Source organism: Octodon degus, unplaced genomic scaffold, assembly GCF_000260255.1.
Source record: "Octodon degus isolate 3935 unplaced genomic scaffold, OctDeg1.0 scaffold00021, whole genome shotgun sequence".
Taxonomy (NCBI): domain Eukaryota; kingdom Metazoa; phylum Chordata; class Mammalia; order Rodentia; family Octodontidae; genus Octodon; species Octodon degus.
The window spans coordinates 2,723,881-2,738,071 of record NW_004524597.1 but is presented as its reverse complement, the minus strand read 5'-3'; the positions used below and the strand labels follow the sequence as shown (position 1 = coordinate 2,738,071).

The window sequence follows — 14,191 nt, the reverse complement described above, 5'->3', positions numbered from 1 at the left end:
CGGTCCCTGATGCTTTGCTAAGCTTGTTCTAAGTAGGTGCTTTAGACCACTGAGCCATCTCTCCAGCCCTGGTATAGGGTCTTGATACACAGCTCAGACTCATAGTGATCCTCCTGTCTCAGCCTGCTCAGCCCTGGGATTCAGGTTGTACCACCATGCCCTGTTTTGGTGGCGGCTGTGCTCTCAGTGCAGCACAGCTCAGGGCCAGCACTGCATGCAGTTTCAGGGATTGAACTTGGGTTCTGGTGCATGCCAGGCAGGTGTTTAGACTGCCAAGCTATCTCACTTAGTTTTATGGGAATCAAGGAACATTGCTGGGTCTGGTGGTGACTGACACCTGTAATCCTGGCATTTGGGAGGTTGAGGGAAGAGGATTTCCACAAGTTTGAGGCCAGCCTGGTCTACGAACTGAGACCCTATCTCACAAAACAAAGAAACAATTGAGCAGCTCAGTGGTATAGTACATGTAGAGAGTCTTGTGTTTTATCCTTAGCACCAAAAAGTACAGCAGTTTGCTTTTTTCTGTGCTTATCACTTAAGGGTCTGCATTTAGTTTTCACCTCAAAGTATGACTGTGTAATCCTGATAACACCCCCCCTATACACACACTGGTTGGAAGAATCAACCTAAAATCTCTTGACTAAAGTTTTAGATTTACATAAAAACATTTTAAAAATTAAACATGGACATCTACTATGACGATTGTAATTGTGTGAATCAGTTTTTTGCTTTTTTTTTTTTCCCCTTTTGAGACAGGGTCTCAGTATACAGTTCAGGTGTATCTTAAGTTCACTTTGTAGCCCAGGATGGTCTCGAACTTGCAAGGATCCTTCTGCCACAGCCTCCTGAGTGCTGGGATTGCAAGCATGTGCCACCCTGCCTGAGTCTGTCACATAGTTTCTCTACTTGGGTGTTTGGGGCCAGGAACTAATGCCCTTAATTCTAGAATTTGGGTGTCTAGTTCTCAGGGTTCAAAAATTGTTCAAGACAGTGTTTGGCTTTGAGCCTTCTTGAGGCTGTCTCTATGTATATAGATGGTTATTATTTAGTAGACACTACATTGTCCAGAATTACATTAAAATGTCTCTTTAGCTGGGCTGGGTGGTACATTACTGTAATCCCAGCAGGTTGAGGCAGGATTGATAGTTGGAGGCCAGCCGGGCTACAGAGTAAGACTGAAAAAACCCAGAAAATGTAATTTCCTCATGCCTAAGATTCTCCAGTGAGCAGCATGCAGATTTTGCTCACTTAGTGCAATATTGAGGAAGGCTTTAAAGGCCTACCCATAAGAAATGTGGTCAAAATAGCAGTGGTAGGGAACTTCTTTTTCCTTTAAATTTTTTTTTTTAAAACTAATTTATTTGATGAACTACACAACTTGGACTCGTAGTGATCCTCTTGTCTCATCCTCCCCAGCTCTGGGACTACAGACATGTGCCACCACATGCAGTTTTGGTGACCAGCACTGCTAGTGGTACCAGGGGTCAAACTTGTGTCCTTGAGCTTATCAGGCAGGCACTCAGACCACTGAGCTATTTCCCTAGCTGGAAACCTTCTGTTTAGGGGAAATAACTGAATGTAGTGAGTTGCTAATTGGTGGTCACCTTGTTAAAACCAGCTGAATTGAACTAGTGCAGTGCTGGCTGTGGAGGCCCACCTGAGGAGCGTTGCCAGCAGCATGAGAGTCAGAACCGGAGAAGTTGTAGGGAAGCTGTTAGGGAAACTGTTTGGAGATGTTGGAAGCTGCTGGCTCTTTTGGGCTGGTCTGCTGGGAGAACTAGTTGTTCTGGCTTTCCTGGTGAACTGGATGTTCTTGTCAGGGGGGAAGCTTGGGACCTTGTCCCCAAGAATGGCTATGGTGCACTTTGGGGGAGCTCTGGTCCTCATCTTAAGCATTGTTTCCAGGCTCATGAGGGGAAGATGATACAGAGCTCAGTCTCCTGGAGAAGCTTGTTGTGTTGGCTTTCTGGAACTTGGCTTTCCTCATCATTGGAGGAGGAGCTCAGGACCTCACTGTTGCTGAGGTTAGCTGTGGTGCTTTCCTTTAGGGGAGCTCTGGTTCTTAGTGTGAGCATTGCTTTCTGGCTCCAGTTCACATCCCTCAGCCTGCTGGCACAGTTCCTGCATCCCGCTGTCATAGACTTTATACCTTCCACCACTGACCTTTGGGACTTCCCAGCACAAATCTGTAAAACAGGCCTGCGTGAGATGTTGTCACTGGCTCTAGGCCTCCAGTTCGATTTGTGGGAGGCATTGTTTTGGGCTCTAGGTTTTTAGCTGGACTGATGGAGGATATTAGAATCCAGGCTGTCAGCTGGATTTTTTGGTCTTCAGTGGACAGATTTCCTGTGCTCTATATATGATTCTGTGGGTGATTCATTATAAAATAATCTTACGTGTTCTGTGTTGTATTGTTCACCTTGCAAAAACCCCCAGCCACAACACAGGTTGTATTAATATATGTGATAAATTGGACTTGGCTTTCAGAGTAATGTTATTAATGATATCAAACTCAGATCATGGGAAAGCATGTAACCTGAAGGCTATCTATCTATATATATATAATTTTTTTGGTCATTATTTATTTTATTTGGTACAGGACCTCACTATATAGCTCAGACTCAAAGTAATCCTCCTGTCTCAGCCTCCCCAGCAGTGGGAATACAGGCGTGTACCACCATGCCTGGTTTTGGGGCCAGTGTTGAATACCTGGGGTTCTGGAGCCTGCACCAGCATATGGTACCAGGGATAGAACCCAGGTCCTGTGGTGCTTACCAGGCAGACATTTAGACTGCCAAGCCATCTCCTTAGTCCCAATATATGTATTTTTTGAGACAGGGTCTCCCTATGTAGTTCATGCTGGACTTGAACTCATTGTGTAACTCTGGCTGGCTTCCAACTCACAGAGAACCTCCTACCTCAGTCTCCCAAGAGCTGGAATTACGGGCATGGGTCACCATGCCTGGCTAAAATATCTGATTTTTATCAAGCTGTTAGTTGGTTCTGATGTTGAGACTTGGTCAGAAACTCATAGATGAGGTAATTGGTGAGCTCCATAATTTCATACCTTGTTATATAATGTTCTGCCTTCTAAACTAGCACATATTGAGCTTTTCAATGTGTAGTTAAAAATGTGTGGGAGCATTAGTCTCTGTACTTGACTGTTGGACTACTTTCCTGTATCTGAACCCATTAGGACCAGTTTCAGCCAGGGCCTCAAGCGTGCCAGGCAGGTGCTTCCTTACCTACTGAGTTCCAGCTCTAGCCCTCTTGGTACCTAGTGTGTCCTCAATTAAAACCACCCAAAACTTCAGCCCTTCCCCCACAACTGTAAATTAAAAAAACACCTCATGTGGTCCCTTGGGTAAGGTGTTTTGTTTTTGAAGATTGAAATGTATCCAGATAACACTGAGTTACATCCATACATAGCCTTCCTCTTTTTTGGTGGCATTGAAAATTGCCACCAGCGCATTCTACCGCTGAGCTACATCCCGATCCCTTTTTATTGTTTATTTAGAGGCAGGATTTTTCTGAGTTCTATGTGGGACTTGCACTTTTCATCCTCCTGCCTAAATCATCCTCAGTGTAGCCCAGTCCTTTTTTTTTTTTTTTAAACATTTTCTTTTTTCTTTTTTTGTGGTACTGGGGATTGAACTACTGAGCTATCTCCCTGGACCCTCTCTCTCTGTCTGTCTCTTGCTCTTATGCTCTCACTCTTTCTCTGTTTCTTGCTGTCTCTCTTTGTCTCTCTTGCTCATGCCCACCCACTCTCTCGCTCATGCGCTCTCTCTTTCTCTCTCTCTCTCTCTCTCTCTCTCTCTCTCTCTCTCTCTTTCTCTCTCTCGCTCTCGCTCGCTCTCGCTCTCGTTCTCGCTCTCGCTCTCTCTCTCTCTCTCTCTCTCTCTCTGAGTCTCTGTCTCTCTCTCCGTCTTCCTCTCTCTGTAGCCCAAGCTGGCTTGATCTCAAAAGGATTCTTCTCCCTCAGCCTCCCAAATGCTGGGATTACAGGTATGTGCCACCCATTCCTGGCAGGTTTACCATTATCTAATAGTGAGGCATTGCAGAAATGACTTCACCTTTTAAAAAATTTATTTATTTAATTTTTTTGGCGGAACCGGGGATTGAACTCAGGTCCTTGCGCTTGCCAGGGAAGCGCTTATTCCACTAAGCCATTTCCCCGGCCCCCGACTTCACGTTTTTTGTTGAAACATTTTCATGTTTTTTTTTTTTTTTTTAAGGATGTGCTTTATTATTTTATTTTTGGGTACTGGATATTGAACTCAGAATGTTATGCTTGCCAGAAAGGCGCTGTGCCACTGAGCTATATGCCTGGCCCAGTGACTTCACTTTTGTCCCGCCCCTACTGCCCCCTTTCTGGATGCAGGGTTTTACTGTGTATTTCAGGCTGATCTGGAAATCACTGTGTGGCCCAGGCAGCACTTGAACTTGTGATCCTCCTGCCTCAGCATCCTAAGTGCTAGGATTACAGGCATATACCATCCTACTTGGTCTTTACTCTTGACCTGTTTTTAATATCTGCAAAATTAGATTGATCTGCTTCTCAAAATTGAGGTGAGATTTAAATGAGGAAAAGGGATTACATTCTATGGTAATCCCCAAATTCTCAGTGGATGTTGAATTCTAGTTCAAGTCCATTTATTTTACAGGTTTTTTTTTTTTTTTAAATGACTTAATCCCATAGTCAGCATCTTTTTCGTTTTATTCTTGAGCAATGAAGACCAGCCATTGGCCAAGGAATAGGCCTTGTTTTATAGTTCTGTACACTGTTGTCTTTTATTTTAAGGATGGGGTAAGAAAGGTAGTGGAGATTGAAATAGGCCTTAGCAAGTACTACTAAGCACATGCATGCACTTACCATAGAGCAACACTTCTGGCCCTTCATGTTTTAATAAAGCAGATTAGCTTGTGATCCTTGGGAAACATAGTTCTTCATTCATTGTTTAGCTATTTTTTCTTTTACGAATCTAGATGTAAATACATGATTAAAATGATCATTAGAATCGGTCAAATACCCCAGCAGATTAAAGTGTCTGCTTAGGCAGATGCAGGGGCCAGGGGTTCAATCCTCGGGCCTGCTGTGCCAGCCCTGCCTCTGGGGTACACTGAGATGGTGATTGAGACTGGGCATGGTGGTGCGTGCCTGTAATCCCAGCACTTGGGAGGCTTTAAACAGGAAGATCACTATGAGTCTGATCTACGCAGTGAGACCCTATCCACCTTGTCCACCCTGTCCTAAATATTAAAAAAAAAAAAAAAAAAATCAGTATTCAAAAATAGTACTTTTTTTTTGAGACAAGGTTTCATTGTGTAGTACAGGCTAGTCTTGAACTTGCTGTGATTGCTCCTCCTGCCTCTGCCTTCCAAGTGTTGGCGATTCAGGTGTGTGCTCCCATGTCCAGCCTTCTCATTGCTTTTATAAAAGGTCTAGGGATATGTACTAGGGATTTGCTGCTAGCACAGCAAGCAGCTGACTAAAAAAAACAATAAATTATAGTGACTTAAATTTTCAAAACTTTTCTAATTGTGTAAAATCACTACAGGGCAAGGATTATTATACTAAACTCAGATTCAGTATTTAGGAAGGAGGAATCTAATCTGGGGAATTCTGTGGAAAGGGAGTGGAACTGAGATACAGAAAATGGTTCAAAATTAGAAGCAGAATGGAAATCGGGGAAATAAATGAAGCTCCTATTCATTTTCTTTTTTTCTTTTCCAAGTTTTATTGATAAACATATAGCAATGAGACAGTTTCAAATCAAAACTCCTATTCATTTTCCATGTTATATAGAATTAATTTTTCTTTGTTATTTCTAAATGTTTGCTGCAGCCTTGTGCATTTCTAATTCTTGGTGCTGAAATTCAGTAGGCGTCCTTCTGAAATAACAGGGTAAATACAGGTGAGCATGGCCTGAGTCAGGTGGAGCATTTAGGTATCTGCTGAGTATTGTGATGGGCCTGCTTTAGAATTCCTGAGAATTCATTGAAGTAGTGACATGGCTTGCTAGGACGGACGAACGTGAACAGAATTCCAGCTCTTCTATAGTACTATGCCCTTAGGCATTAGCTCAATGCTCAGTAACTTCCTAACTTGGAGAGAGAAGTCCTATGTAAAGATAGATGGTTGCGTTTCTCTTGAATCTTAGTCCTAATAACACTTGATAGCTGTTAGTACTATTGAGTGTAACACCTTATTTTATGAAAGAACAAATGAGTTATAGAACTATGTATAAACTCTGAACTTGGACTGTTAATGTTAAATGTGTAGTATTTCCAACATGACTGAAAGACATTTCAGATTACTAGATTACTTAAAGACTTAAAGACTGTATATTAATGGTATAATTATATTTGGTAATATATAAAATGGTCTGTAAAGGGGAATAGTATATCATGTATCATTTTTCATTTTCTTTTTTCCTTATAGAAAGTGTGGATACCCATCAGCGAAGTTTTGATATTGGGATTCAGATTGGCTATCAGCGACGCAATAAGGATGTGTTGGCTTGGGTTAAAAAACGCAGAAGAACTATTCGCAGAGAAGATTTGATCAGCTTCCTGTGTGGAAAGGTTCCTCCACCACGAAACTCTAGAGCTCCCCCAAGACTGACTGTAGTGTCCCCTAACCGAGCTACTTCAGCGGAAACTAGCTCCTCTGTAGAGACTGATTTGCAACCCTTCCGGGAAGCCATAGCTCTGCATGGTAAAGCCGTTTAAACATATTTCTTTGGAAAGATGGTTAAGAGTGTGCCTATGACCTACTTTAGGCATAGGTCCAGATACATTGTCTGCTTGTTGTCTGTTATAGTAAATGTTTGGTCTAGAAATGTTTGAACTAGGATGTAAGTTAATAACTTACAGGCAATTTTTGACTGTCAGCTAGGCTATTCTGAAAAATGTTTTTAGAAAGCAGTTCAAGCATACTGGTGTTACAGTAACAACCTTTCTGCTACAGTGACTCATTCGTTGCTTTACATTATATTATGTACATATTTTCTGAGTCAAGGAAGTTCTGTGTGTTAATAATTCTGTTGTATCTGTAGCTGCTTGGAGGGCGGCCTGGTCCATGGCAGGCAAGAAAAGCAGATAATTGTTGGGTTAGTTCTCATGGGAACTAGGAACTGCTGGTCCAGTGTAGAAGATGGACATTGATGACCCAAAGGGTAGAGGAGATAGTAGGTCCATTTTCCTCTTCCCTGTATTCTTTAGGTCCTTGTTGCTTTGATAGGATGATCAGACATGAAGCTGTGGGCAGATGTATCACTAACTTCGCAGGCCAGATGTGTCATCAGAAAGCATTCTTCGATGAGGGGCTTTAAGACTAAAGGAGAGGCCTGGGGAACATTGTCAGGGATGAGTCTGTTGTTGCTTGTTGCTCTCAATACAGCTTTCATGTAGAACTGAGCAAGTTGCTCTTTGTAGGACATATACTACTACTACTACTACTAAAAAAAAGCAACAAAATAAGCCTTGGTTGAAACCAAGTTGAAAATGTGGTTAAACAGATGACTAAGCAAGAAGTAACTAGTGAGTTAGTAAATTGGGTCATAAATCCTGTTAAAAGTTAACATTTGTAGGCCATGAAGTAGGTCATCTAAAAGTTAACCTGGTAGTAAAAATATGACATATGTACATGTATACATAACACACACCCATATATATGAGTATGTGTGATCTTTGATGTTATTGAAACTTGAATGCCTATAGAGATTCTTACTCTCTCGGCATACCTTAATTATTTCCTACACTCCTAATCAGATCTTGGAGTTGGAAAAACTTTGTTTTTTGTGACTTGAAAGTTTATGCCAAGTTAGAAAATTTATTCCAAGAAAGCCCACATTATAGAGATACAGTATTTAAGACTGCAAACTACAACATGTTCAGAACTTTTGAAACGTAGGCAAAAATATGTTGATTTGTTCTACTGAATTAGAATTTGAAATTCCTCCCCTTAAATTTGCAAATACAATTACAAAAGGTGTTCATAGTTTATCAGATGTAGTTCATGGTAGCATGTGATTCAGTTCTTTCTTTAAAGCACATAAAGCATGCACACACCTTTTTTTTTTTTTTTCCTCTTTTAAGGCAGAGTCTCTCTGTGCAGTTCAGGCTGGCCTTGAGCTCATTTGTAGCCCAGGCTGACCTCGAACTTGAACCGATCCTTTTGCCTCAGCCTCCAGAGTGCTGGGATTACAGGTGTGTGTCACTGAGCCCAGCTCCTTTAAGCATTTTTCTTTATCAGATGGATTTATGATTTGTTCCACACTTTTCCCCCCTCTTATACTACTGTCCTATAGAAATAGTTTTAAGCAACAAATGTCAATTTGTTATATGATCATAGTGCAGTAGTGTACATAGTAAAACAAGCCTTCTTTTTGTGAAACTACTCTTAACTCCTGGTGTATTTTCTCAAGTTGAATCTTTTCAACTTGTGATTTGTTATTTTGAACTTGGGGAGTTGTACTGATGATATAGTTGCAAAAGGGACTGTTTATAATTTTGACTTCAATTTAAATAATTAAAATTTTAAAAAGCTTAAATATAGCTGGACCCGGTAGCACATGCCTGTAGTCTCAGCATTCAGAAGACTGAGGGCAGGAAGATTGCTGAGTTTGAGGCCAGCCTTCACTTTATAGTGAGACAATATTTCAACATTAAAAAGACTTAAACATAATACATTGTATAGGAAAAATTTTCTCTGCATGATTTATGACAGCACTAATTCAGTAGACAGAAAGTACACTTTAGAGTCATACCTATAGTTGCTAAGACAGAGTTGCATGGAGTAATATGGGCCCTTGAAAGAGTCTATAGAAACAAAGTGCAATTGGCTTTATGCTTTAGTGGTTTTCAGGAACATCATTGTATTGCGGACAGTGCAAGTCTCACTTGAAAGTTTAGAAAAATGGGATTTGTAGTATAAAAGCATTATTAACTGGTATTGTAGATTAACCACCTATATAAATTCAAGTAAAAATTGATAAGTACTTGGAAACATCTTCAGGTAAATACTAAGCCAGAATTTAGTTTCACATATCTTTTTGTTGTTTTATTCAAATCTGTATAGTTAGAAGTGAGGTCAAATGGAAGTTTTTGAGTTTTGCATTGGAGGGTGAGTTTAAATTCACAAAAATTTTGTAGAGCAAAGTGACATAGGATGAGTATGTTGAAACAAGCAAGTTTATAATTAAAGCAAATGTCATATTCTTCTTCATGTCTGGTCTTTATAAAAGGACAATTTTCCCCTGTGTTACTCTTTGAAAATCAGTTCCTAAAAAAAAAAAAAGTTCCTAGACAACGTAGCTTACTGTACCTCTATCAGACACACCTGTAGGTACCTAAAATGTTGCTGATTTGATGAAAAAAGTGACAGACTCAGGATATTTGCAGAGCATTTCACATAGACAAGATGTGACAGATGAGTAAGATCCAGTGATGAATAACCTTCACAAACCTTGAGCCCATATTAGCAGGAGAGGTTTGGATAGCATCAATCAGAAGTACATCAGTTATTGGTTATCAAAACATTTCAGTCAAAACCACTTTAGAGACTAGGAAGATTTAGACTTTAACACTTGTTTGTAATGTGTTGCTTACTTTCTTTGTACTATGGAGCCTAGCCATTATAAACTCAGGCATATGATTTGATTTTTGTTTTTTGTTTGTCTTAACATTGAAAATTTACTGACAGACAAATTATCAACTCATTTTTATGTAAACAGTATTTCAGGTATACTAAATCACCTGGTCAGTGTTGTGGTTCTTTGTCTACCTTTCCAGTGACTTTTGTTTTAGTAGTCTTTTTGTCTTCCAGAGCCTTTTCTGCTATTTTGGCTTCTAATCTTCCTTAGTTTCTTCCATTGAGCTGAATTAAATGTCCCACATTTCTAGTCCTAGGTGTCACTGTCTGTAGGCTTTTCAGGGTCATTTCTTTCTTTTTTTGTTGTTGGTGGAACCAGGGATTGAACTCAGGCCCTTGCACTTGCCAGGCAAGCACTTATTCTACTGAGCCATCTCCCCAGCCCTTCAGGGTCATCTCTTAATTCTAGCTGTCTACTTTTTGTTTAGACTTTGTCAGTGTGTCCAAACATGTGTCCTATAGATGTTTGTCTCGAACCAGAGTCTACCTTCTATCCCCAAAACAGCAAATAGGTATCATCTTTTATAAATTATTCAGCAGGCTGTGCAGGAATAGGTAAGCTAATAAATGGTGCTTCCTTTCAGTTGGTTGATTTATTTTAATGTCTTTTTTTTTTTGTATATATATTTTTTTGTCTACAGGGTGTTCAGGGTCTCACTGCTAGATGGGGCTTATAGTGATCAGCCTGTTTATAGCCTCCCAAGAGCTGGGATTATAGGCACGTGCCACCACATCCAGTCTCAATTGCCACAGCAGGTCAGGGAATCCACTGAACTATTTGGTGTCTTTTAATGTCTTAAAGGTGATGTGTAAGATATTTGAGGAGCATAAAAGAACCTATCGTAGTGCATGGGCTGAGAGATGGCCCTCTGGAGGAACTGAGATTGGGCTTAGGATCATTGTTCTTGCTTTTCATTTCTGAGCTGACTTGGTGACCAGTCTATCTTTGCACGAGTCCCCTGGATCTACTGGAGCAAGTCCAGGCTCAATATGGCATTGCAAGGTCTTCATGCTCTTGTCCTGACCTGAGGTCCAATATCCTAACCATACTGTTTAATATTTTGAGTACTTCATGTTCACCGTACAAGCCTCTCTCTTCACACATTCATCCTGGACTGATCAATTGCCACTCCCTGACCTTGCTCTTCTATAGTTTTTCCTCTGGTTTTTCCCATTTGCAGAGTTTTCCTTGAATGGAGCTTCAGTTTATTTCATGACTGTCCTTCTGGCTGACTAGGGTTATTTATTACTTCAGCAAAGGCCTTCCTTTTTTTGGCTTTAACAGAACTTAGCAAGATATCTGATACAGTTGTATTCAGAATTTACTACAGAGGTCTGAGAATTGAACACAGAACATTGAAGGTTAAAGAACCTCTGGAAAGGGTTATATAGATAGTCCCCAGATGACTACAAGCTGGCGAGAATCTAATCTCTGTATCTGGGGATGCTACTGAGGAATCTTGTGTTGGAACAACTAGGAATTTGCCGGAACCTGAGGATGATACCATTAGAGCTATTTTAGTGTGTACTTTGTACATGGTAAGGAGGTTCTCATTTATTCTACACACATACCCTGGATGATTACCATTTTATTGATGAAGGCTCATCTGGTTAACATGGTATAGGTTAGTAAGTAGAAGAGATTATCCATGTCCATCTGACCCCAGAATGCATCCTCTTTATTGCTATACTTCTGTTTATAGATTTAGGTTGTCTTTCTTATGCCCTTCTTTTCTTTGTATAATTGTGGGTGGGATAGGAAGAGGATTTTCCTTAAAGACATTAGCCTGGCATGGTGGTGCATACTTGTGATCCGGGCACTGAAGATGTGAGGGAGGAGATTGCCATGCATTCCAGGCCAGCCTGTGCTTACACAGTGAAACCCTGTCTTTGAAAAAAAAAAAAAAGATGAGTAAGCCCCCACTCCGACTCCTAATAAGCAGGCTCAAAGAAGAATGGTTTAGGACTTGGTATATTCTTGGCTCCCATTGGTGGGAAGTGTGTCCAGATTTTGCCATAGGCCATATTCCCTTTATAGCTTTGGCAGTGTGCTTTAACTTTTTTAAACCAGTCTTTTTGTGGCAGTGATGCCTTTTGTTTATGAGTTATATGGAGGAACCCAAACAAATCTCCTGTCTTACCACACAAGGTAGAGTAAATGTCCCTTCCTTGAGGAAAGAAGGTTTGCTGATTAGAGATCCTGACTGTGGTTGCTGCGCTCTCTTTGCCTGGGCACAGCCCAAGTGCAGAAATAGACTTGTGGCCACAATTTCATGCTTGAGGAGCCTCTGTGTGTCTATTTAATTGGCAGATATTTATTTCAGAGAGTAAGTTAATTTTAAACTTCTTAAAATTATAAACTTATAAATATTACTTGTCAAGATTTTTAGGTTGTTTGGTGTTAGTAAACTGGTGAGGTTGGTTACAATCTCTGTTGACGGGAGAGAGGCCTTGACTTGGCTTACCTAAGCTAGTACTGTCTGTAAAGCCTTAGGTGGAAGTCTCTTGGTCCTGAGTTCTTTTGTCATTGTAAAAATCAATTGGTGCTAGGTTTAGGAAGGGGCGTGCCCTCTGGCAGAGCCAGATGCCACGTTATATATCACTAATGTGATAGTTTAGTTCAGAACCTCACTCATCATTTTGACTCATGCGGTTTTTGTATCCTGCTCACCTTGTCACGCTGTACCATAAAAATCAAAGGTACTTGGTTTCAGTTGCAACCAGTGACACAGACATTCTTGAGTGCTGTACGTGGAATCAACCTCATTCGGCCTGGGTTGTCCTGCTGTGAAAAAGCTGTCATTGGCAATTGGCTTTAAGGTCTCACCTTCTCAATTTTAAGTTCCTGTCATGTAAAGCAGATTTATGGGACTCACATTTGCTGAGAAGGACTTGCATTATCAGGCAGCCTAGACTTAAATATGAAGCTGGAGAATTTAAAGAAACAGAATCTAAAGCAAAGCTAAACTTTCATTTCTTTGAGATTAGGCCTCACTATCTGGTTTTAAGCCATTCTTGTGCCCCAGCTTTCCATTTTAATGTTGGGACTATAGAAGTAAGTTCGTTTTTGTTGATGCTGAGGTTCCAACCCTGGTCCTGTACAGCATAACTACATCCCCATTTCAGGAATGCTATCTTTTTAAGAAAAATGCTTTGTAGCTGGTATGGTGGAGAACTCGTAATCTTGGCACTTGATTTTTTTTTTTTTCTTTTTGTGGCACCGGGGATTGAACTCGGGACCCTGCGCTTGCCAGGCCAGTGCTTATTTTACTGAACTATCTCCCCAACTCAATTCCTTGTAATCTGCATTCAGGAGGTTGCAAGTTCATACCAGGCTGGGTACATAGCAAGACATTCCTGATTCTACTCCACCAAGAAAAAGAAAAAAGTACTTCATAAGTTAAAGGAATTTGACAGCAGCTTTTTAGTTTTAGAGGCTGAGCTCTGGTTTGAAAGCTTTATTTTCTTGGATTTGGTGTTAAGAGGTCTGATTTCTTCAGTTAAATCCTGCAGGAGGGGTGGTTGATATTAAAACAAGTGTGTTAGCATAGCAGATTAAAGCACCTGCTTAGGCAGATGCAGCGATCCGGGTTCGATCCCCAGCATGCTGGCCCTGCCTTTAGGGCGCACCGAGCTGGTGAATGAGACTGGGCGTGGTGGCACACACCTGTAATCCCAGCACTTGGGAGGCTGAAAACAGGAGAATCGCAGAGTCCTGATGTGTGTAGTGAGATCCTGTAGACCCTGTACTAAATTCATAAGCAAAACAAAACAGAAAAACCCCAAATGTATATTGTCCTTCTATACTCCTTCTTAAAGTCCATCATTTAGTGAACACATTGCTTACTGGAAGCAGGGGCAGGTGACTAAAGATGCATAAAGTCTCAAGAAGCCTTAGGCCTAATTTATCACATAGCCTAAAATGCATACTTCCAGATAACTGGGTTGAGGGTGCAGGGTTACTGCCTTGGCAATTTCATAAGCTCCATTTCTGGTATTTTTACCTTGCACCTAACAAAGTCTGTGGACTGTGGGAGAATCCCTACTGTAGTAAATCATTAAGTTCCTTGACAGATTCTTGAATCTGAAGAAGCTGGGTGTAGGACTCTATAAGAAAATTGTAATCATTTGAAAGTCAGGAACAGGAGGGGTGTAATGGCAGTAATTTTTACCTAAAAAATAAGGCAAATTCCTATTTTTCCAAACTCAAATGGCTGTTGATCCCCCCAGCATTCTTTGCTGTGTACCAAAGTGATACTGAAGGGAAGCTGCCAAATTTGTGAGATGTCTTTGATAAAGTCTCCTAGACAGTTAATACTTAGTATATGTAAGCACAAATTTAATTACTTGTATTTTGTTGCTCTTTCCTCTGTCATTCTTTTGTCCCTTATATTACTGTAATTTTATGTTTACAAATTTCTCTTGACAGCTTATAGTGTTGTTAGCTGAAGGATTCTGAAACTGGAGTAGGGTAGTATAGAAGAGGGTTCTTGCAGTTATCTTTGGCTGGCTGACAGGGATCAGCTTGTGAGA

General features: G+C 40.7%; 1 protein-coding gene across 2 annotated transcripts in view; it reads left to right on the top strand.

The window, feature by feature from the left end:
• CUNH16orf72 (chromosome unknown C16orf72 homolog) overlaps positions 1–14,191 on the top strand; it is a 30,057-nt gene that overhangs the window by 7,989 nt on the left and 7,877 nt on the right. For both annotated transcript variants that reach the window (XM_004627769.2, XM_023711754.1), the window contains exon 3: positions 6,446–6,721. In XM_004627769.2, coding sequence (XP_004627826.1) covers positions 6,446–6,721 — 276 coding nt within the window. The remainder of the gene's footprint in view (positions 1–6,445; positions 6,722–14,191) is intronic.